This window comes from Cyprinus carpio, chromosome A3 (genome assembly GCF_018340385.1).
Source record: "Cyprinus carpio isolate SPL01 chromosome A3, ASM1834038v1, whole genome shotgun sequence".
Classification (NCBI taxonomy): Eukaryota; Metazoa; Chordata; class Actinopteri; order Cypriniformes; family Cyprinidae; genus Cyprinus; species Cyprinus carpio.
In genome coordinates, this window is record NC_056574.1 from 21,519,653 (window position 1) to 21,544,610 (window position 24,958).

The 24,958-nt window shown below is 38.0% G+C and overlaps 1 protein-coding gene across 26 annotated transcripts in view; it reads left to right on the top strand.

The window, feature by feature from the left end:
• LOC109060317 (voltage-dependent P/Q-type calcium channel subunit alpha-1A-like) overlaps positions 1-24,958 on the top strand; it is a 79,477-nt gene that overhangs the window by 44,035 nt on the left and 10,484 nt on the right. For 9 of the 26 annotated variants that reach the window (XM_042723363.1, XM_042723349.1, XM_042723314.1 and 6 more), the window contains 19 exons: positions 1,135-1,234; positions 2,000-2,160; positions 2,235-2,375; positions 2,595-2,796; positions 2,879-3,043; positions 3,370-3,480; positions 4,177-4,260; positions 5,369-5,371; positions 6,328-6,444; positions 7,425-7,490; positions 7,619-7,716; positions 7,809-7,959; positions 8,531-8,658; positions 10,616-10,712; positions 14,908-15,022; positions 15,356-15,463; positions 17,135-17,238; positions 21,283-21,392; positions 22,106-22,241. In XM_042723363.1, coding sequence (XP_042579297.1) covers positions 1,135-1,234; positions 2,000-2,160; positions 2,235-2,375; positions 2,595-2,796; positions 2,879-3,043; positions 3,370-3,480; positions 4,177-4,260; positions 5,369-5,371; positions 6,328-6,444; positions 7,425-7,490; positions 7,619-7,716; positions 7,809-7,959; positions 8,531-8,658; positions 10,616-10,712; positions 14,908-15,022; positions 15,356-15,463; positions 17,135-17,238; positions 21,283-21,392; positions 22,106-22,241 — 2,197 coding nt within the window. Of the gene's footprint in view, positions 1-1,134; positions 1,235-1,999; positions 2,161-2,234; positions 2,376-2,594; positions 2,797-2,878; positions 3,044-3,369; positions 3,481-4,176; positions 4,261-5,368; positions 5,372-6,327; positions 6,445-7,424; positions 7,491-7,618; positions 7,717-7,808; positions 7,960-8,530; positions 8,659-10,615; positions 11,541-14,907; positions 15,023-15,355; positions 15,464-17,134; positions 17,239-21,282; positions 21,393-22,105; positions 22,242-24,958 lie in introns of those variants that run through there. The other 17 variants (XM_042723396.1, XM_042723379.1, XM_042723374.1 and 14 more) reach the window with 11 other exon arrangements.

Genomic DNA, 24,958 nt, shown 5'->3' on the forward strand with positions numbered 1-24,958 from the left:
AAACGTTTGGGTCAGTAAGATTTTTTTTCTTTAACAAGTTAATAGTTTTCTTCTGCTTGGATGCATTAAATTGATTAAAAGTGTCTTTTTTTTAAATTGTAATATTTCACAGTATTACTGTTTTTACTGTATGTTGTAAAATAAATGCTGGATGAGCAAAAGATATTTCTTCCAAAAACATTTCTATTATTTTTTTTACTTAAATCTTAAAACCTGACAAAATCATTTTCAATTACAAAAATGTTGCATTAAAAAAAATATATATATATTCCCTTTTAGACCCCACTGTATGTGATTCTAAGGAGAAAAAAAACATCATTACATAAATTTGTTTTGCAGTGATATAAATCAGTGTAAAACCACACATTCGCATAGTTTAGTCTTTTGCAAGTACAACTTTTGCATTTAGCTTGCTGGTCACTAGCTGCACATCTGCCGTGCAACAGCTGTACACATATCTGGTGGATGGCTGTGCTTTGGTACCACAAGAGTAACGTGCAAATTGTGATAATGTAGGCCAGAAAGTATTCAGATTGACTAGGTTCAGGGTGACACAGTTCTTCACGCTACAGGTTTTGATTGGTAGAAGCTCCTCCTCTCTGGAGTGACTGGATGTGTGTTTCCAAGTCCTTTTATATGTTGTGTTGGCTAATGGACAACCCCACAAACAAGAAAGAAAGAGGTTTGGCTGGGCATTCTGCAGCAGGGATGCCTGAATCTGCTCTGTATGTTTCATGCTGTCATCATGGCAATGTTATAAAACCAGCCAGTGTTCCTTGGGATAAGAGGTACAGTGGTGGTTCCAGCAGTACAGCATGAGCCACACCAGTGAGCTTGTCTGAGAGTGTGTTTTGTGAGACTGACTGTGTGCATTTTAGTATGTGTCTATCCTAAGTGCTGTGAAATGGGCTTGATTGTCTGGCGCAACAGGCTACATTCTCAGTGAGTAGACACAGATGAGATTCCTGATTGGCTGGGAGGAAATGTGTGGATGGAGCAGGCATGTTTCATTGTTTTAAAAGCCTGAGTTACTAACCCACCCCTAAATTTTGTGTGTGCAAGACCAATTACCCATGTAGCCTAACGCTTCCTGCCATTTCACTTTCTTACTCACTGGTGTTTGTGTGTTTGCAGAGGAAGCAGCAAGGGGAAAGACATCAGTACTATCAAGTCCCTGCGTGTGCTCCGAGTACTGCGGCCTCTGAAAACCATCAAGCGTCTGCCAAAGCTGAAGGTACCTCTGTGTTTGGCTGTTTTTCTTCCTCCTTGTGTTGACTGATATTTGCTAGTTTACAGAGGATGGTTGTGTTTTTACACTACATGGGCTTATTTTTCTGTGTAATCTGTTTTTGACTGTGTTTGACCAGACTGTTTTTAATTTGTTTTGTCTGGTTTTCAGACCATCTTTGAATTTGTGTATTTATTTGCATCACTTACTGATTTATCTGTCTTTGGCTATGTTCTTTCATTAAAGTGTTTTCACATTTGTTTATTAATTTCTGTTTTATCTGTTTGTTTGTTTGTTTGTTTGTTTGTTTGATTTGTATGTAAATACAGTTAATCTATTTTTTATATTTTGATGCTGTTTTGTTTTATCTAAGGGTTGTGTTTTTTTTTTAGTTTGTTTGTTTTTTCATTTTCTTTTGTCTCGCTTTTTTTTTGCTATATTTCAGGAATTTGTTTTATTTTATGTTTTTGGTTTTAGTTTGTTTGATTGGTTTGCTATAATTCTGTTTCTGTTTTTATGATAATTTAATTTCTTTTTCTTTTTTGATTGTTTTATTGCTGCATTTTAAGGTATTTTATTTATTTAATTTATTTGTTTGGTTCATTTCAGTTGACTGTAATTATATTTATATGCATATTTACCAGCTTTATTCAGATATATTTTTGCATTTTAAAGATATGTTGGTTTGTGTTTTGTCTTATAAGGCTGAGTTTGTGTTCTGCTTTCAGGCTGCATTTGAATTTGTCTCTTCTCTGTTTTGTCTGTTTTCAGGCTGTCTTTGACTGTGTGGTGAACTCTCTGAAGAATGTGTTGAACATACTCATTGTCTACATGCTGTTCATGTTCATCTTTGCTGTGGTGGCTGTGCAGCTCTTCAAAGGCCGTTTCTTCTACTGTACCGATGAATCCAAGGAGCTTGAGCGTGACTGCAGGTGAGACAAAACACACACACAAACACACTGAACAGACACATTGGCATGTTATTCTAAAAGCATTTTGTTGTTAGGGGCGAGTATCTTGTCTATGAAAAAGATAACGAAGTGCGGGCGCAGAAGCGGGAATGGAAGAAATACGATTTCCACTACGACAATGTGCTCTGGGCCCTTCTCACCCTCTTCACCGTTTCTACGGGAGAGGGGTGGCCACAGTATGTATACATCTCAATACCTAACCTGTTTTCCAGTGTATGTACCCAATGCTTTAAGCCAATGGTGACATTGCTTCTGTTTTCTAATGTAATCTTTTCAGTACAAATTACAATTTGATTAAAGTTGAAGTTGTTTACATGGCATATCTAAGGACTTGCTACAGTTACCTAAAAGATTTGACATTATTATCAAGGCCTCATATTTTTGCCACTGTCCAGGGTGCTGAAACATTCAGTGGATGCGACCTACGAGAATCAGGGCCCGAGTCCAGGTTACCGGATGGAAATGTCCATTTTTTACGTGGTGTACTTCGTGGTCTTCCCCTTCTTCTTCGTCAACATCTTCGTGGCTCTTATCATCATTACTTTCCAGGAGCAAGGAGACAAAATGATGGAGGATTATAGCCTGGAAAAGAATGAGGTGAAGGACGTATCAAATGGATATTTGAGTCTCATTTATATGGTGTATTATCCAGTAATAATACTATCTTTTCTGTTTTCAGAGAGCCTGCATAGACTTCGCCATCAATGCTAAACCGCTCACGCGCCACATGCCTCAGAACAAACAAACATTCCAGTACCGCATGTGGGAGTTTGTGGTGTCTCCTCCGTTTGAATACACCATCATGGCCTTAATTGCCCTCAACACCATTGTCCTTATGATGAAGGTGTGGCAGTATTTCACTTTAGTACAACCGGCTTTATATATTTTGAGAACCAGACTTCCAGTGTATATTAAATTTGCTTTTAAAAGATTCTGATGGTGCAAACTAACAGTTGCAGAGTTCATAGTCTCTAGCATTGTTAGTTTACCAGCACATAAACTAAAATAAACTAAAGTCCTGAAAAAAAAAATCTGAACTAATGTTCTACAAAGTTTGCATTATTTTTTATTTTATTTTATTTATTTTTTTTGCAGTCCAGTTACTGTACCAAGATTTGAGACCTTTCTAAATACGGTTTAATACAGTTTAAATATGTTGCGTTTGTTTAGTATGATGGAGCGTCAGATGCCTATGAAGCTGTGTTAGCCAACCTGAACATGGTGTTCACCTCACTTTTCTCCATGGAGTGCATATTGAAGATCATTGCCTTCGGAGTGCTGGTGAGTCCACAGTACAGTCTTCTCATGTTTAAGTGTATGTGTTTGCGTATAGGGTCCAAAGAGTCATTTTGAGAGACACAGTTCAAATTACATTGTCAGATTCAAACTTAGCATTGCACAAGCAGATTTATGAACAGATCAAGCATGAGAGACAGAGATCAAAGAGGTTGCATTCTGAAGTATGACAAAAGGGTTGGGACATGGAAGCGCAGGATACGAAGGAAATGGTTGTAGTCAGCTCAACATCATGCCAGTAAGAGACGCACATGAAGATAATGAGCTAGAGGGCACACTGAAGTGTTTAAGAGTGGAAGGTGGAAAAAGAAGGACACATTTCGAGTGAAATTAAGATGACGGGTATGGTGCACCGGTGCCCCTGTTCCCATGCAGCTGGTGTACTGGATGGGCCTAATGCACTGTTTTCCTGCAGGCAATCACTTGGCAGCTCACAAAAAGGCCATCATGTTCAGCATCTGGGCCACTAGTCTTCTAGGCATCCACCCTTTTTGTACAGGGAGAGCAAAACTCAGTGAAGGAATAAAGGATAAAGGGAGAAAGGAGATGGTTCATTAGCACCAGAGAGTGAAAATTAATTGTTTGCTCCTTTTTCTGTCGGCGGGTCACTGAGTGTGTGTGTGCTAAGCACAATCCTCCTTTAGCCCGACTGACAAACACATCTATGTCTTTTTACCACAGAACTACTTCAAAGACGCCTGGAACATCTTCGACTGTGTGACTGTACTTGGCAGCATCACTGATATTTTAGTCACAGAGCTAGGGGTAAGTGTGTAGCAGAAGGGCTGCCATCTGTGCGTGCGTATGTGTGTGTTTGTTTGTGTATCCTGTCTGTACGCGTGTGTGTATTTCCGTATGTGATTGAGAGACTCTCAGCAGGATCTTCTCTTGCTCATTGAGGTGTAAGGAACTCCTAAAAGTCTTATATAATCGTCCCAGTTGGTGTGTGAGGCAGATCAGTGAGCCAGGGTGCTCAGTGGTGACGGGGGTCTGTTACACTTCCAGCTTTGTCATTTATCCCCGAGCCAGATCAAAGTGACCTACCAGTAAAAACAATGTTCTCAAATGTTAACATATATTCATAATGCAACAAACAATGATGGCCATCTCTAAAAATTTGTAAAATATGTTAGTTTTTGTGTATATGTGTTTTATTTTTCTTGCTTTCACAGCAGATCATCAGAAATTTAAAGACCCCATGGAATTAAAATTGACCATAAATTAGTCAAATCTGCACATTCAAAAAGAACTGTTCTTTTCTAGGAAAACAGGCCAAGAGAATGTCCCATCCCCTTTATCAGTTTTTAAGATTACACAAGCATATTGATGACCACAAAGCAAACACAAATGGCCTTTTATTTCAATTCCATGGTGTCTTTTAACAGAAATGTGATGTGAAATACTTTAAGATATGGTGTGGTTTTTGTTGTTGTTGTTGTTGTTTTGAATCCTATAAGCCCCAGTCCTGTTCCTGGAGATCAACCTGAAGAGTTTAGTGCTGATGTTTCGTTAAAATTGTAATTAAAGTCTGATCTCCAGTTACATGACTGACAAATAGATATGTACTGATAAAAGCTTTTCAAACTGCATTGAATGCATATGAAAAGTGGTTTTTGTTATAATCAACCTTTATTTGAATCGAAAGGTTTGTTGATATGAATAATGATAATTCATGTCTTGTTTTATCTTGTTTTACATGCTTTCTTTAAACTCTTCTTTATGGCGGCTTTGCCCTCTGATGACTCCATCCAATCAAAATGCACTATGAATCTCATGTGTATATCCATGACCTGACCTGACCAATCACAATGGTTGTTTAATCAACCTCCAAAAATACTGCTATAAACCATGCTTCTGCAACATCTACATGTAGATGGTTTGTAAATTTTTTTTGTAGTAATGCATCTAATGCATCTGTTTCCCTGTGGCTGATGATGATATAATGATGCATGTGCTCGAGTCATGATGACCTTTCACCCCAATATGACAAAACCCCTCTCAGTTGAGGTGTAATTGATCCATAGCACACAGTTTAAACCTTTGGTGCATCTCCGCAGGTTTCCTGAATGCATGCTTTGCTTTTTTTTTTTTTTTTTTTTTTTTTTTTTGCTGACAGGGAACGCTAGTAATTATTGTTTCAAACACTGCATCTTCATACTGAAAATACATTCAAATACATCAACACACACATAGATGTAAGTGTACCAAAGACATTTAAGGTAGAGATGGAGTTAAATCTACAGTGAACTCGTATTCTGTTTTTATTTTCCCTGTATTTCTGTGTTGCTTAAAGGACAATAAACAGTCAGTTCCTGATGCTTTCAATAAAAGTGGGTGGGGGGGGGATACAAAACTTTGCCACAACTGATTGAAATGTGTCCTTTAACCCAGCACATGTTCCTCGTCTTTGCTAGTGCCCTCTGTTGGTCATTGTAAGCTATTAGTGTGGCTGGCATGGTTCCACGTGAATCTACAGATCAGTGCATTTGGTTGACTGAAGCAAGAAGTTAGGGTCTGTGCACTCCCTTTCCCTAATGAAGACTCTTTTAAAATATTTTATAATTATAGTAAATTTTTGTATGAGTTGCTGCCTACTCCCTTTATCTTTGTCTTTTCCCCTTTTTCACCAATGGATATGCTGAGCCTGTTCAGTCTTGTCGGATTGAAACTTGTTTTTTATTATTATTATTGGTTTTAGTCCTTCCTTCTTTCCTTCTATCTTTCTATCCTTCCTTCCTTTTTAATTTGTTCACAATTTGAAATCGAATGTTTTAGACTGACATCATTTCCTGTCTCTCTCTGTCTGCCCCTTCTCTATTTCTGTCTCTGTAGAACAACTTCATAAATCTGAGTTTTCTAAGGCTCTTCAGAGCTGCTCGTCTCATTAAGTTGCTCAGGCAGGGTGAGACCATACGCATCCTGCTCTGGACCTTCGTTCAGTCTTTCAAGGTAAAATTATAAAGACAATGATGAAATCATGAAAAATTTGCTTTATGATGATAAATAGTTATTACTACAGAATGCTGTTGAGCAACAAAAAAGTTTTTTTTTTTTTTTTTTTTTTTTATCGCTCAAATAATCCAATTATAATCAATAACATTGCGGACTGAATTGCTTGACATGTGTATTGTTATTTTCTTATTATTTAAATATTATTATAGCTTTTATTAATATTTTGAATGAGCTTTTATTTTTGTATTTTCAGTTTTTATTTAAATTTTAGCTTAATTGTTAGTCATTTTATTATGTACTTTTGTACGTTTTATTACTTTTTTATATTATTGTTTAGGTTTTGTTTTTATATTATTTTTAGTTTTAGTTCATGTTTTTTTTTTTTTTTTTTTTTTTTTTTCAGTTAGTAATTTTACCTCTTAACTTAAAAAGTTAGTTGCCAAAGCAACATTTTTTCATCTAATATTTTTATTTTATTTTTCTCTTATATTTCATTTAAAAAGGTGTTTTTAGTAGTTTAAGATTTACTTTAAATTAACAGTAATAACCTTGGAGCTGTGTGAGCTGAAACTGAGGCGCTTTGTTTGCGTGTAAATTAACTAAACTAAAATCTGAACAAATCATTATACATGAGATTAATCAGATAAGGCGCAAACGCACTTATGCTATGTGCTAGTCAGAAATTTGTTATGAAAAGAGCATATTTACAATGTGACTTGCATAAAACACGGACAATGAATAACTAAAGCCTAAAGAATTCATAACTTTTTTTCTATGTAGTCAGTGTTTTTGTTAGGGGTTAAATCAGGTTAATTTGAAGAAAAAAAAGTCCCTAGTCATCTTAAAAAGTGTCCCAATTTACTTAAATTTATCCTATCATTTTGACAATATGCTGCACATTTCTCCTCAAACTGCCAGTAACAGGTTTTCACACACATCTAATTGTTGGCTAATTTTGACTTATCTGCTTTGCTTAGGCTCTGCCATATGTGTGCCTACTCATTGCCATGCTGTTCTTCATCTACGCCATCATCGGCATGCAGGTGAGTATGTGAGAGAGTGTGTGGGAGGCTGCACAGGACATACTGAGAATAGGTAAATGGCTATATTTGAAGGTAGTGATGACAATGAGATTGTGGGCTTATGCTGGGGTGGGTTTTGTGTTTCACAGCTTTTTGGGAACATTGCGATTGAGGAGGAAGGTGAGAGTGCCATTAACCAGCACAACAACTTCAGGACTTTTTTCCAGGCCCTAATGCTGCTCTTCAGGTTTGTGTGTGAATCACAGACTGGCTCTATTGAATGTTGTGTGTGGGTTACGAACACTTTATAACCATAGTTCAACACTATTGTGTTTGTAGGAGTGCTACAGGTGAGGCATGGCATGATATCATGCTGTCATGTCTGGGAAAGAAGGAGTGTGATTCTCACTCTGGTAACGTGGAGGCAGAATGTGGGAGCGAGTTTGCCTACCTCTACTTTGTCTCCTTCATCTTCCTCTGTTCCTTTCTGGTGAGAACATCAGCACTGTTGTTGTTACTACCGTTGTACTTCTAGGTGTCATTTATAGTGAGTATACATTTCATCCACAGCTTTTTGCAATGTCCCCTCTATTTAAAAAAAAAAAGCTTGTGCAGAGCTTGTATCAAATAGAGATGAAAAGATCTCAAATTGTTGAGCAGCAGTTTCCATTTCCTTAGTGGGCATTATATTATAATGAGAGGGAATCTGGCACTGGAATTTATCATTTTTATGTTTTGCTGAGTGGTCGCCACATTTGTCATCAGTGGTGAAAAGTGACTCAGAAACGCGACATACTTCTCTATTGCTTTTCCATCTGTTCCAGTGAAACAGCAAAACAAAATGCAAACAAATGTGTTCCCACTGCAGATTGTATCCTCTGACGTAAAGCTGCAAATGAGTTATTATTGTATTATATGTATTGTGTTATGTAGTTATTTTGTATATGGCTGGGGGTTGTTTAAAGCGAAGAAATAACATAGTCTCGTGTACATTTGGTGTGTAATTTACAGCTCAACTTGTCAGATTTGTCTGCTTAGGCCTGTAATTTACATGTGTGTAGATGTTGAATCTGTTCGTGGCTGTGATCATGGATAATTTTGAGTACCTGACACGTGACTCCTCTATCCTGGGACCCCATCACCTGGATGAGTATGTGAGAATCTGGGCGGAGTATGATCCAGCTGCTTGGTGAGTCCATGTGCACTTGCACACATAAACACACTCTTTCAATGTTTTATTTTATACTAATCTTGTATATAACATACTAATGGGAAAAATACTAATTACTTAGTAACTTGAAGTGAAGTTATAAATTAAATGAGCTTATAATTGTATTTTATTAAACATCTCACTAAACTTGTTAATACATGTTGAATAGAAACCACTAGATTGTGAATAACATGTTTCTTGGTAATTAATCGAAAGTTAAGACCACGCAATCCTTTAAAATGCAGAACTGGATGTAACCGACCCTAACTTTTTGAATATCTTTGCCCCCTTAAATTTGCTTGACACACCATTTTTAAGAGGCTATTTAACACTTTTTGGTCTCGTGTGAAAGACCAGTGTGCTCTAAATGTGTTTACCTATACATTTTCACACCTGTAAATGTAGCCTCTGTCCCATATAACAGCACACAATGGCCCTCTCTTATGTGTTGAACTGGAATGCTTCATTTTTTAAATCAGTGTAGAGCTGTGGCCTCTGGCACAGTCTTTAAAGTACAGAGCCTGGCTTCATTGTATCCTAACTCAGACCAAACAGGGAGGAGAATACCACAGCACCAGATGAGAAAAAGGGATAATGGATTTGAGCTTCTCAGCTCTGCTAAAATCCATCAATCCCCTCAAACCCTCCTACATGCCCTTCTGTGAGTCCCAGTCCTCCCACTCTGGAATACGGCATACTGCAAGCCAAACTTACTGTGCCAGCCCCCTCCCTTCTACTGAACACGCTAAGTTTCCTGGTATCTGCATTCCAGTGCCTGTCACCCTAATGTTGAATGTTAAATAGTAATGTAGGCGGGCAACCGAGAGTTAATCAGATATTCAGAGAAGAATAGGAAAGACTGAATCTTAACATGCAAACAGGATTAAAGCCCTTTTACCGAGGGAAATTATGCTGAAAAGATTCTTCATTCTGAATGGCAGAATCAATCTGACAAGACAGAAAGCAAAAAGGAAAGAGGACGAAGAAAGAAAGAAGAGAAATTAAGTAGAACAAGAAGCAAGAAAAGAAAAGATGACGTGAAAAAGGAAAAGAAGGAAAAAAGATTGAAAGGAAAAGTGAATAGAAGGTAAAGTTAAAGGGAGAAAGAGAGGAAGGAAGGAGGAAAGAAGGGCACGAGAAAGGCAAAGAGGTAGGAAGGGAAACAGAAAGGAAGACAGACAGAAAAAAGGAGAAAGGAAAACTAAGGAGGAAGGAAGGAGGTAGAAGGTTGGAAGAGAACAAAATAATCAAAGGTGTAGAGAATGTAAGATGAAAGAGAGAGCAAAAGGAAGACAGAAAAACTAAGAAAAGATAACAAATGATGAAAGGAAATGATAAAGGAAGGAGGAAACAAGTGAGGAAACCTCAAAGAAAGACATAATGGATAAGAGGAAGGAAGGAAGGAAGGAAGGAAGGAAGGGGAAAGAAAGTAGAAGTTAAAGGAAGGAAGGAATACAACTGACAGTAGGAAAAGAGGAAGCGAGTGAGGAAAACAAAAAGAAGGAAGCAGGAAATGATGATGAAGAGAAAGAAAGGAAATATGAGAGGTAAGGGCAGAAGGGAAAGAAAGAAAGGAGGAAAGAAGGAAAATCAAGAGAGAGGAAGAAATTTATGAAAAGGGAGGGATTAAATAAAAATAGGAAGCAAGTGAGGAAAACAGAAAAGAAGAAAAGGGAAATAAGAAAAAGAGGAAGAAAGGAAAATAAGCAAGGTAAAGACAGTAAAAGTAAAGAACAGAGCAAACTGAAAAATGGAAGGAAGGAAAAAGAAAAAACAAGAAGTGAAGTAGAACAGATTTGACGGCACAAACGAGTGACGAGCAAATAAGAAAATGTGTGTGTGATTCTGTGCTTCTCTTCCTGTTCTTGTGCTCTTCTTCCTGCAGATGTCTCTGTTCTGAGTTGTGTTCTCTAACTTCCCTGTATTCTTCTTACAGCGGGCGCATTCATTATAAGGATATGTACAGTTTATTGCGAGTTATCGACCCCCCTCTGGGCTTAGGCAAGAAATGTCCTCATAGGGTGGCCTGCAAGGTTTGACTTCCACTTAAAAACTAATATCACCTGCTAGCATCCAGAATGCAATGAATGTCGCTTACCTCTTCTTCTTTTTCTTTTCAACAATGTTTTTGTACTCTCACCATTTCTACTTGCATTCTACTTGATATGACAATGAGAATGTGCAGGACAATGCCGACACTTACAGGAGCATGAACTAGTGCACTAGTGTGTGTGGAACAAGCAAACAAGAAAACAACTCAAGTGAAAGACAAACAAACAAAAAACGAAACAAATCAGCCATCTTTGATTTTTGTTTTGCTTGCTGTTGAGGCACGGCTAGGCCTAGCTGGTATGGTAGCGTGCATTGTTCTGGGTGGAGGGGGACAGAAACTGCATTGACATTAAACTTCATTACAACGCCCTGCCAGCAGCGGGACTTTATGCCTGTTCTGAAACCCGCATGCTCTTCTATGCAACCTGCCCCATTGCATAGAACGCCGTTTTAGCACTCAGACGTTGAGCACCCACCTTCCACCTCCCCCTCCCCTTACCCACAAATGACCAACATTAGTCTTGCGGCAGCCTAGTTTACCAAACCGCTCCGTCCAGGCCAATAACCTTCTTTTTGTTCTGTTCTGTTCTCCTCCCCTCCAACCTCCCCGTCTCCTTCCTGATCCCTTCTTTTTTGATTTACCCCTTTTCTCTTTCTCTCTCTCTCTCCCATGCACATTTTCTTTGGTTTTTGTTTTGTTTCGGTTGCCCAGTGGCAGAATCAGTTTCAGGGATATGTATGAGATGCTCAGGCACATGTCTCCTCCATTAGGCCTGGGGAAGAAGTGCCCTGCACGGGTTGCCTACAAGGTAGAGGGCCTCCGAGTGGCCAGCGCTGTGTCTGTACTTTTGGTGTTTTCTCTTTATTTTCTCTCCTTCTTTTCCTCCTTCGTTGTCTGATGGAGGGCGCTATTGTGATTCTGGTGGCAGGGCCGGGTTCGAGGGTGTTAGATTGAGGCGGGCCGATCCACAGGGAAGCAGGAACGGACAAACCTTCTCAGCACTTTTGCACCGTATGAAAACAAACACACACAAATCCACTAACGCACACTTTCATAGCTTTCAATAAAACTTCAAAGGATGCAACTTAAAGGTCTCTGATTTGTTCTTACATTCTACATCTTTATCAATACATTAAAGCAAAATGCTTATGCTTTAATGTACAGCAATGATCAATAAGTGAATTTCAGATCTGAGATGCAGTATAATACTAAACACAAAAGTTGTGTCCCAAATAATCCACTAAACACTATGCCCTTATACTATGCACTATGTCCTCTGCCTTATATAAGGTTAAATTGTAATCCAGCATCGGGGGCTGGTTGTCCTTCCACCTTTGCTATGTTAAGAAAGTGGCGACAGTTAAGAGCATGAAGTGTCCAACATTCCACATTTCATTATTTCAGTTAAATAAGTGCATCATTTGGGTATTTGAAAAGCACTTCTTTTTTAAATTTTCAGTGTGAACACACTACTACAAAATGGCATAGTATAGTGCATAAGTACACAAATTGGGACACATGTAAACACATACACATGCATGTTGTATATTCACATTGTCACAAACACACGCTCAAAAACACCCGCTAATGTGCGTGTGCAGCAGTGGTAGGAAGGCCTGAAGGACTTTTGTCCTCCGAGTCCCTCAGCTCTGTGGATGCCGCTCTCTTAGGGACCCTTCAGCTCTCTGTCTCTCTCATTTCGCTTACACACATATAAGCACACATTCACACACATACGCAACAACACACATATAAACCTTGGGTAGCATTATGGCATCACAACGGAACAAATCTCGTTTTATAACTCTTTTGCACAAAGAATCCTATTCCCACTTCTCTTTCTTCTGTCAATGCAGTTCTAATCTGTTTCCAGCCCCTCCTCTTTACATTCTGCCAATCATCTGCATGCCCCACCTTCCAGGCCACTGGCCCCTCCCACACAATACTCCCTTAGCTTTTTCTCTCTTTCTCCTTCTCTCTGTCTGTCTGTCTGCAACCGTACACTGACATTTCACCCTTCTGTCAGTGAACGACAGCTTAAAAATGCAGGAAAGGAGATCTGCGCCCTTAATGAGCCCTCAACAAGTCTGTGATCTCCTTTCTCTTACCTTTGCCCCGTCCCATTCATTTTTTTCTGTCCCATTTGATCTCCCATTTCGTAAATTATTTTACTTCATAGAGTGTTCGGTGATCTCCACCAACATAAACATGTGGTGGCAGACCAACAATCTCTGTGTATTCAATCAGACGGGTCACTTACTGTCTAATGGGGTCTCTGTTGCCCCTAACCTCAGTGGAATTAAGAACAGTGACCAGGACCATTGCATTCACCCTCTTTCTCCCTGTCAAACATTAGGGCCCATAATAGAGGATCGCCTGTTGAGAATGTGACCAGCCTGTGGTAGAGCTTTCTATTCTTACATTTCCTCTAGCTTTATCTTTCGCTTCATTCTCCTTCGCCCTTGGATTTTCGTGTAGCTTTTGAGCTCTCTTTAAATTTGGTGTCACTGTCTCTGTCCTGTCTCTTTCATCATTACCATCTCCACCATCTAAACTCCTCCTGTAAAAGCTATCAGTCCTAAACCAATTCCTGCTCCGGTACTTCTCTCTGGCAGCCCACTGCTCTTCTCTTTATCATCCGTAGCATTAAAGTATTACCCTTTCACAGCAGGTAGCTCATCCTCTTCACAACAACAACTCACAAAGCCATTCCTTTTTTTGTTCTTTTTTTTCTGGAGAATGCTGCTCTTACCTAAACCAATAGCCTGCACCCATCTTTTTTGCATTGAGAGACCAGAGAATCTGGATCGAGCTCTTGTTTTATCCAGTAGTCCATCTATGATTGAGTCTCAATGACAGCAACCACTACTAAACCTAAATGAATGAGCTGAAATGAAACAACTAGATGATGCTTTAAGTGTTGGCTGCTCTGGTGCTTGTCCTGTGATGCATGTGACTGCATGATGCATGCTGGGAAAAAGGGGAAGTGAGGGTGGAGGGTGAGTGTTTCTACTGGGATGGAGTGGGACGGGGAAACATCGGGTAACCGGGTTATTGCATTGCCGAGGGTGTCATGGTAATGGAAGGATTGAGGTAACATTTAACCCTGTGCAATGCAATTATGACTTTCTGTGTTTAAGTTTAATCTTTCCCCCAGATCAGTACAGGATGAATTATACTTTAAAACACTGATGTTTATGTAATGGTGTTTTAATTTATTACTTCATCCGCTGGTCTGAGTTAAATATGTGAACCTCCTCCTGGAAAAGCTCTTTGACTGACATCTCAGATGCTGATATGAAAACAAAATGCACCATCATATAGATACGAATCTGATTTGTAGCATATGCAGCCTCAGTTTCATGGACATCTGAATCAGTGGTTTTTGACTGGTTTTGCTTCAGGACCCAGATTTTACAAAGCTAACAACAAATTCCTTAAAAGCAAGCATAGACCTTCATTTATTTATTTAGCCAATAATTCAAATTGTGATTGGTACAATCATGCTTATCCTTGTTGAAAATTAAAATTGCATATAATTTGATTTGTTTTAAGTTTTGTTCATGATTTGAGAGTGAGGTCATGTCACACCACCTGTCATTGTTGGCATCTTGCTAATTAAGTGAAAATTCACCAAATTACAAATTAATTTGCAGAAAGTAAAATGCTATTTGATTAAACATCCGTTGAGGTCAACAAAAAAGACAATCATTTCCTTCTCACTTTTAAAAGTGGATAAGCCTATTTATTTTTGCTATATCCGACTGTAAGCAATTGTTTTTGTTGTGTTTGTATTATATATATAATATGTATATAATGTATATTTATAATTTTATTTTTTTTTTTTTTTTTTTTTGCTTGTTGTTCTCTGTGAACAGACCTGCAACCCATTTTTGGGTTGTCACCAACCAGTTAAGAGCCACTGTTCTAGACCACAGAACTATTCCACAGCAGTCTCATAAACAATTAGTCTCCTCTTTAGCCATGAGTACCACACTAAAAATGTATTCTTGCACTGAATATCAAAGGTCAGAGAGCTAACCCTGAAAATCCCTCCTTCCTTTCCCCTCCCATTTCCTCTCACACATCAAAAGCACACCCTACCTGGAGGTTCAAAGCACACATTTATTTCAGTATCGCTGCTCTTCTAACTGGTCCTGATTGGCTCTCCACAGAGACTGTTGCGGATGGATCTGCCAGTTGCCGATGACAACACAGTGCACTTTAATTCCACCCTTATGGCCTTAATCCGAACCGCTCTGGACATCAAGATCGCCAAGGGTGGGGAAGGTTTGTCACTCCTTTTTTCTTTCTTCCCTCATTCGTTCCTGTTGTTTGAATGGTTGATGTATTTGCCTATAGCTGTTTAAGTACAGTGGGGTTCAAAAGTCTGAGATTCACATCTAGTCTAAACTTGGAAAGTCAAACCTCAAAAAAGAAAAAACAGGACTTTGGGACCCCACTTTAATATAATGACTAGTAAAATATATAATTTGTAAGATTTTGTGCACAGTACTTCTACATGAGATTGGATAATACATTGTTCAAACATTAACAAAAATTTTGTGTGTGTGTTTGTGGAAATATGTTTGCATATATGTGTACCTGTTGCTGTGCAAATAGGAGGTGTAGATAAGCACCAGATGGATGCTGAACTAAGGAAGGAGATGATGGCAATATGGCCCAATCTATCTCAGAAGAATCTGGACCTTCTGGTGACACCCCACAAGTGTAAGTTACCGAGGAGGTTGGTGTGTTCACAATGTCTCTTTTACCACCTGAGGACAGCTTCTCTCAGCCAGCCCACTCACTGCTCTGCACCCCCTGAAGGTCCAGGCCTGCTCCCTTGGTTTTTATTTTAGGCCCTTATAGATATATACCACACACATTTAGACTGCAGACTGATCACAGAAGAAGAAATTCACTGAGAATGAATCGTAGACACTGAAAGTGATGCAGAATGTATTATTCAAATCCACTAATTGCACAAACATTGCTGATTGCAGTTTGCATAGGGCAAACGTATAAAGAGATGCAAGGCCTATACATGCAAATGAACCAAGAGATTAGTTGTGTAAGGCAGTGCTTCTCAACTGGTTTGGCCATGGGACCCACATTTTCCCAAGCCGCGACCCACATTAGATATATAAAAAAATAACAAAGCAAATTTCTTTCCCAAAAATTGTTGACACACACACAAGTACTGCCCCCTTTAATTAACATACTATTAAGGCTGTACAAGCATAATGAAAAAATGTACATCGTACACACTATAGGCATACCATAGTGTGCACATAAATACTGAATTACTTTGTGCTTACTTTGGGCTTTAGTTCAGTAAAAAAAAAAGGCTTGAAAGGCTTGAAAGTTGTTTTACAAGCATATGTGTTGACTTTAACTTTAGAATGTTTAGCTCCTTCCCTCCCCCTACATACAACTGCAAATTTGCACACAAACATATCAGCAAAGATATTTTACGACAGTCTATGTTTAAGTGCTACAATAGACATTGATAACGCACATTTGTGTACGTCCAGCTCACTATGCCTGAGACCAGGGGGTGCCTTACTATAGATCAACCCTCTATAGATGTCTTTTCACTACAGGGGTTATGAGATTCCTGACAAGATGTACGTAAAACAGTATTATTTAATAAAAAAATAAATAAATAAATATTGCACCAACATGCTACCAAATGAAATGTATGTGCTAATCTTATGAGATTTGCTTCAAACTAGCTAGTCTAATGCTAGCTAGATGCTACAAATAAAGCATGAGATAATGAGGTGGCATTGCTGTCACACATTAGGCAATAAAGCTTTTGGCAAAGTCATAATGGTAGTAATATGAAAGTACATTTCAGATGAGTTTGCAGCAAGCATGTAGTAATTTAGAACTGTATTGTTTGATGCAAATTTTTTATCTTCATTGTTCTATGCAGATCCTATACAGACGTGGTGACCATGGCTTTAAATACCGCTAAGCATGGCATGTAAACCTAGTCTGAAGTTACTCTTAGTAACTTCTTCATGTGGGCTCGGTTCCATAAAACGGCAAAGACCGTTTTTTGGGAGACCATTTTACTTTGTTTACTGTAGCTAGGAATTATGCTGTAGTTTGCTGTCAGTTCCTGCAATACTTTTGCACTTAAAACAGCAGAAACAGAGTATTTCAACTATTGTTTATAAAAATTAAGTGCGTAAATAGTTTTAGACATTTTAATCAGTCTGCTTGTGAAAAGACCATTGGCTCTGTGTGCGTGTCAATTTGACACTCTTTGTTTGTGCATGTGAGTGTGTGCGTCTGCGTTTGTCTTGTGCACGTTGTGTTCACTCCCATCCCCCTCGCTCAGGGTCCATCTCACCTTGTCTAATCGTGCAGGGTAACTTGTCCTTTTCTCAGCAGCGACAGACCTAACAGTGGGAAAGATCTATGCTGCCATGATGATCATGGAGTACTATCGGCAAAGTAAAGCCAAACGGACACAGGCTATCCACGATGAACAGGTATGTTGTCTTCCTCTCACCCTGCAATCACAATCTCAGTCCACAATGAGCTGTGGCAGTCTTCAGCTGTGCTAAATGCTCATTTTCACCATTGACTTGTATCTTAGATAGTGAGCCAGTTACATGCCAGTGGATGTGCTGATGTTGTTTAAACAACATTCTCAGTGAGAAGCTATTGAGAAAGGCAAAAATACATCTCGCCTTAAGATGAAGAACCACATTAAATGGGTTGTGTTCTGGCGGTTTGTCACAATTCATGTGGAATCTGAGAATAAACTGTTCTTCCATATCAATTTTAACAATGTACTCACCTTTCTCATTTTGGGACCGTGACAGATAACCTTCTTTGTATTTAGTAGTCCAATAAGTTTACCTAGTTCCTTTGCCCTTTATCTTTAATCATGACCTTGTTGATCCTATTGCATCAACTATCAATGACAGCCCAAACTTTGTGATGTTACTTTGAACAACCATTTGGCATTAAAGTACTACTTTTACAAATGCATCTCTGTTTTACACAAAAAAAGGTGAAGTGTGTAATTTCTATCCATCCATCATCAAGTTGCCTGCACCGCAGAGGCTCATAGTGCTGATCTCGTCATGCAAAGTGAATGGCCGCGGCCAATGGCAAGGTTCCATTCATGGAGGAGGTAGGAGATGGAGCCATCCCTGATCTGTTGAACCCAAGTTCGCCGAGGGCGACCAGGTGGGCTGCTCCTGCCAATGGGAGCATGTTTTTCAGAGCGTCAGGCAATGGCACAGGCTAAGGCACCATAGGCAGGAATACGACTTGCTAGCCAGGCCACATGTCGTTTTATGCTAAGCTGAGTCCTCTGTTGATGCCAAAGTTTCTGAAAAGACCTCATTGCTGAAGCAGCCAGACCAATTCGGCGTGCGATATCGGCCGTGCACCTTCCATTTGAGTTTTATACACTCCCCAGATATGTGAACTGTGTGACATTTTCCACCTTCTGACCCATAACAGTAATGTTCCTGATATTGGATCCACCGGCCAGGCTCTGTTAATTTTTTATTTTTTATTTTTTTTTTTTGCCATGATACGTGTAGGCCCAGATGGGAAGCCTCTCGCTCAAAATGCTCAAGAGAGTTTACCAATTTTGATGCAGATTTGTCTAGCAACGCGACATCATCTGTGTAGTCTAGGTCCATGAAATCATGTTCTGGCAACTTAACGCCATTCTGTGATGCTATTCGCTCGAGGATCCAATCCATGGCTCTGCAGAAAAGTGCTGGGGCCAGAACACAGCCCTGCCTAACACCACAGGTAGTTGTAAGCACCTGTGGAGAGTGAGCCATTAACCCTCATTCTGGCGGTAGTACCTAAACGTATTTAGTGTAATTTCTGCACCACTAGTTTCACCAAATGGAACTGTAAACACAATGACTGCTTCAAACTTTGCCAAATGCTACTGGGCATACAAACAGGCAATCCCACACCAAACTCAGTTTATGTGCCCTTGTATCTTTATATTAAACCATATAAACCTCTTCACTCCAATGATGTGTCTTCTCTGATGATGTGTGCATTGGCGTGAGGGTGGTGCAAAAACCCCTACACTCCAGCAACCTGTCAATCATATCAGATCACAGCAATTAGCAAACAACAACAATCCAATCAATTGTAGATGGACAAAATCACAAATTCATTTTACTTTTAGCTTGGACAAGGATAATGTTTTTACATTGATAAAATTACACACATCACCTTTAAGCTCTGTCAGGATTGAAAAATCAGGCCTCCTCCTGCACTCAGCTTCTGCACAGTGTGTAGTTGTTGTAAAAACAACTATAAAAGCTGAATGTATTTGATAAAGGAAGGCCACATCTCATCTCACAACTCATCTTTCTTAGAAAATTGGACCTACAATCATTATCCAAGGAATTAAATCACATTTGTGACTTTTAAATCACATCGATGACATTTGTGGCATCCTTCCAAGAAGTGAAAGGAAATAAGTAAACCTGGGAAGTCATGTAAGTTGCTGCCCCTTAAAAGGTTTTTACAATCTGTAAAGTATTGCATTGCATGATTACTCTCTTCCACATAAACCTCTAGATTAATAATTCATTGCCAAATTTATTGACTGACTGACTTGGTTCCTCATTTTATGAAGTCACTTGGAGTGGGTGGTTTAATATTTCAGTATGTCTGATGGGTTGTTTTAAGTATGTCTTCCAGCTGAATAACAGAACAGTGTGTGTCCTGCTGTAATTGAATCCCAGTGGGTCAATAACTATTGATTATTAGCAGTTACTATGGTTTGGGTTGCAGAAAGAGTATACAAAATCATTGTTTCAGTTATTTATTATTTTAGCAGTCAAACACAAAATACACTTCAGTTTCCTCAGTGGTTTATATGACGATGGTTTTTACATGTATTTTCATTGATGATGAATATTAATATAAATAGTAGAGTGTAATGCAACATGGGCTTTATCTACATTTTATACTGTGTTGTTCTTGTGTGATCCACAACTATACATCCACATGAAAGTCAAACACAGTTTTGTAGACATGGAGCTGGCCTGTACAATCTTAGTGGTAATCGTGATGTTTCAAGTGGATGTAGCAGTTTTGGCAGATAACATTTAACATGCTAAGCTTTTTCTCATCCAGTGTCCTGACTCATGCATTAGATATTATTAAGTACAAACTCGATCTGTGCATGTTGTTCACAGATGATTCCTTTTCTTTTATCGGCTCTCATTCTTTTTTCAACTATTAATTCCTCTCATCAGATTTTAATATGAAACCTGCCTTTACATATTACATGCATTTTGTGTTTCTCACTAGACAGGTTGATTTTTTTCTCTTTTTTTCTTTCATTTTTTTTAAATATCAAGGTGTCATTTTTGGCTAGTGGTACCAATTGTCTGCTTTATGGGTTGAATACACACACAAAAAATGTTTCTAAAGAGAAACAAGTTTTACAAGCTCTGGAGTTCACAGCTATGATATGTGACTTTCTACTCATTTTGGTGATGGTATCTGGGGGAAGAACATTCTCATTTTATAAAACATTTGACTGGACAAAAAAAATCTATGTAGTACAGGATGAGACGTCAATATTTTTGAGAAAAGGCAGACCCTACATTTTAAATGTTTAGAGTCAGTATGATTTTTTTCAAATGTTTTTGAAAGAGGCCTCTTATGATTGCCAAGACTGCTTGTATTTGACTAAAAATAAAGTAAAACTAAATGTAATATTGTGAAATATTTTTACAATGTTAAATAACTGTTTTCTATTTTAATACATTTAAAAAGCTATTTATTCCTGTGGTGACAAGGCTGCATTTTCAGCATCTTCAATGTCACATAATGCTTCAGAAATCATCCTAATATGCTGATTTGGTCATCAAGAAACATTTATTATTATTATCGATGTTGAAAATGGATTAGTATTTTTGTGGAAACCATGATTTTGTTTTTGTTTTTTTTTCAGGATTTTTGATGAATAGAAAGTTCAAAAGAACACCATTTATTTGAAAAATAAATCTTTCATAACATTATAAATGTCTTCACTGTCACTTTTGATTAAATCAATGTGTCTTTGCTGAATAAAAGTATAAATTAAATATAAAAAATTATATTACTTTTCTATAAAATCTTACTGACCCTAAACTTTTGAAAGATCTGCTAAAAGTGAATGTTGTCTATGTTTAGGTATACACTATAGCATACAGATGAGCTCATAGCTAACAAACAGCCCAGTCTACTGTCTACTGAATGATACCAAGATTTATCACCACTCTTTAGCAGCCAGTTGGTTACAGAAACTCTTCATTTACTGGGATAATAAAAGTAAATGAATTCTCAGCATGTTACCATCGCCACATTTCAGGCAAAACAACTTAAAGGATACCCATTTACCCATAATGCTCCTTGAATGCCTCCTGACTGACCACTGCTGGATTTCCTCCCCATTCGCACATGGGATGCTCTGCATCCCATATATTTCCCCAACCCCATTTTCCCATCAGCTTGCCTGATACCAGCTGTAGGCCATGTTGTATCTTACACAGAATCGAACGCCATTAATGTTTCAGCGTCTGGAGCCGCCGTCTCCAAGCCAGGATGTGGGACAGGGACTTACTGGCCTTCCTGAGACACAACAGCACCCTGCAAATCATCTGTGAGTAGCACCCTCTCCATTTCCTACCTAGTCTCTATCCCAATGTTAAAGTTTATAGTATAATTTTCATTGTTAATGAAACTGGTAATGTAAATGTTAACAAGGGGATTTTTTATATTATTTTGACAAGGGTAGCAAAGCTGAGATTAATGCATACCTCATGACAATAATTAGATATGAGTGTTTTAAATAACCCAATCATGGTTAAGAATGACCAGTATTGATTTTAGTCAAAGTAAAATGTACTAAAATTTATAAATATGATGATGAAATATTGAATTAAAAAAGATTAAAATTAAAATATTAAATGTATTTTATATATATATATATATATAATATTCTAAAACAAACAAAAAAAGAACTGTAAAATTAATGCAAGACACTTTTTATTCTCTAATTTTAAACTTTTATTCTCTACTTTTAGGAATTTATATATATAATTCCTAAAAGACAAAAACTATGATTGATTGATTGATTGATCAAAGTTCACTTTTTATTCTAATCTTTTTTTATAATTCATGACCAATACAACAAAAACAACAAATGTTACTGAAGATCATGCAGGCCCCTGTGCACTATTTTCCCTGTCATTGGCTCTAGTAGACATCTAACGAGAAAGATAATCTAAACCACAGTGAGTGACAAACCAGAGCCTTAAGCCCTTCACAGAGCATGGATAGTTTGTAATCTGAATAAAATGGGTGTGTTGTCAGGCCTGTTGATGACAGGATCCCAGAGAGCCAATCATGGGTGACGGCACGAGCCCAAGAGATGTCTCAGAAAGCAGGAAGCTGGAGTCCTGAAGGCCAAAACCCAGACGACATGGCAGATAACTGCAGACAATCTCAGGTACGCAGAGCCTAATTTATAATCACATTTGCAATTTTCAGTGAAGGTACCTATATAAATGCTTAAATTTATGAAAATTACTTTAGGGTAGTGCATCACTGTACTCTTAACCTCAAACATTACCAAATTAGTATGATAGTACAACAATAAATGCGAAAAAAAATTATGAATTCTCCAGCAGCATATAACTTCCTCACAACATGATAATATTTGTTAGGGTTCAGAACGTCCATGTAGTGTCAAGCCATTGGACGTCTCAGTGGATCAATAATGTTTTATCTGCCTTTATAAGACAGTAAATCAGATATTCACAGTCTTTTGTGGAGGGTGTCCATTGGAGCGGTTTGTTTTCATAACTCTGAATGGCTGGTCTGTCTATCCCTCATCCATGTGCATCTCATTGGCAGACAGCAAAAAAAGTCCCATCTCTGTTGTTGAGTAAAAACTGAATTCGGTGGACTATCTTCCACACTCTCTTATTTTCTTTCTTATATTTTCCTTCAGTCTGTGTGTCCTTTTGTTACTGTTTATATTCTTTTATTACTGTCTGCTTTGTACGGTGAAGCTCATGTCATTGAATATATGCATCCATATTCGACTGTCTGGGAAGGGTGTCGAAACCTCCTTCCTCAGTCTTGCGTGCCATTATACTGTCAGGAAGTGAGACACTCCTACCCAGCTCAACTATTCATTAAATTCATGTCAGGAACAGCAGTCGCTTTTATCCAAAGCTCATCAATAAGAAAGAAAAAATAAGTGATTCATAAGAAGTAGGTAACAAAAGAAAAGCTGCAAAACACAGTTCTAAAATTGATTAGAAAAAGTCAAGCTTTACTGAGCAGATAAAAGTGAGAAACAGTAAGATAATATTGCTCAATGCTTTTTTTTTATTGCAAGAGCTTATAGGCATAGTTCACCCAAAAAAATGAATACTGAAAAATTAAAAAAAACATCAGTTAATCACCCACATATCAGTCAAAGCTCATATGACTTTCTTTTTCTTTCTATGAAGCATAGTGAATACCAACAACACCCATCACAACAAAATAAAAAAAAATAAGGACTGGGGGGGTTGTTAATCTCCAAAATGACAAAACAAAAAAAAAACATTGTCCATTAAAATTTGTGCCCTATATTTATTTATTTATTTTTAATTAGTATTTTTTTGAAGAAGAAAAAGAAGAAGAAGAAGAAATAAGAAATATGGTAGTTAAGTTGCTGAGGTTTAAGTCACTATTTACTTGAAAAATCTTAACATCTATGTTCATAAGAGAAGTAGCAAAGTCTAATTCATGTTTGCATCATTTATTGGAGTCAGATCTTATGAATGAATGAGTCATTTGGTCCAGTTTACAAAACCAGTCTGTTTGAATCCGAGTCAGATTTACTCATTGACTCAGTGATCATGTCACAGCATTCACCAGCTTTTGTGAAAAGAAATTAGTGAATAACGGCTTATATTTTGGTCTCTTTTTTTTACCGTTTTTATCATATGGCATCAGATCATTTTGAATTATACTGCACAGATCTTTCCTGTGATTCTTCCATCTTTTTTTGGAGCTTGAAAGCTTCAGTCCCCATTTATTGTAATTCAAGAATTTGCTGGTTGGTCCTTTTTGTGCAAAGTCCTCCTTTTGAGTTCTATGGAAGAATGAAAGTCATACTGTTTAGAAGAGGGTGAACAAATTGGCTGTGCGATATGGCAAAAAAAAACAAACAAAAAAAGTTTGAGTGATTCTCGATTTTTAGCTAGTCAACTTGAAAATGTAACAACAACATGATCCAAGTAACTTTCTTTATTAACCCTCTAGTTAAAGAAATTTCAATTTTAAGTGCACCACACATGAAGTTGTCAACATGATGTAAATGTTAAACCAATCACTTGTTAATGTTAAATATCTTTGCAAAAAAAGGTGCATGTACTACAACTACATCTTCTACAAACTTGTCTTATACATATTATATGTTCAGAAATAATACAAGGAAAATGCTTTAAAAAAAATCAAAAGTCAAGATAATTAAAATTCAAAATGACTATTAACTATAAATGTTCTGTCAAACAATGAACAGCAGCTTTCAGCCTGTCACTATGATGCAAACATGAAATTTCAGACATACAGTAGTAGTTCTCTACAGGTTTTCATTTGATTGCGCTGCTTTTCAGCTTTTTTCTATGTAAACATAGACGCATTTGACTGTTGCACTCGCATCTCTTGCAGAGTCTCAATGCATGAAACGGCATTCTAAAAATGCGGTGCTCAAGTTAAAAGAACTTCAACTCAACTCTCATCTCTCATTTTTTTTCCTATTCCACTGCCCGTGTCGCATCTTTGCACAACACAAAATCAGAAAAATCGCCCAGCCTAATGTGTGTCTGTGTATTTAAAGCTGGTTTACAGTATATCCTGTTTGTTATCTAAGAGAGAGAGAGTAGTTTCTAATAACATCATCTCCTGATCTTCTCTCAGTGATCCTGTAATTGAAGCCCTGCATGTATTTATCCAGCTAACAGCATCAGATCCTACTTTTTGCAAACCCAACAGCAGTTACATATAGAACAGAGGCTGGGGCAGGACTGTCCTGCTACTCTTGCATCTCCGCACAGGGTGAAGGGAGAGATGAAGATGGAGATGTCCTCCTTCCATCCACTGTGCTTAGGCCTGTCTCTCAGGCCCCTGGCATTTGCTCTTGCCTGCTGTCCCTGGGCAGTCATGCAT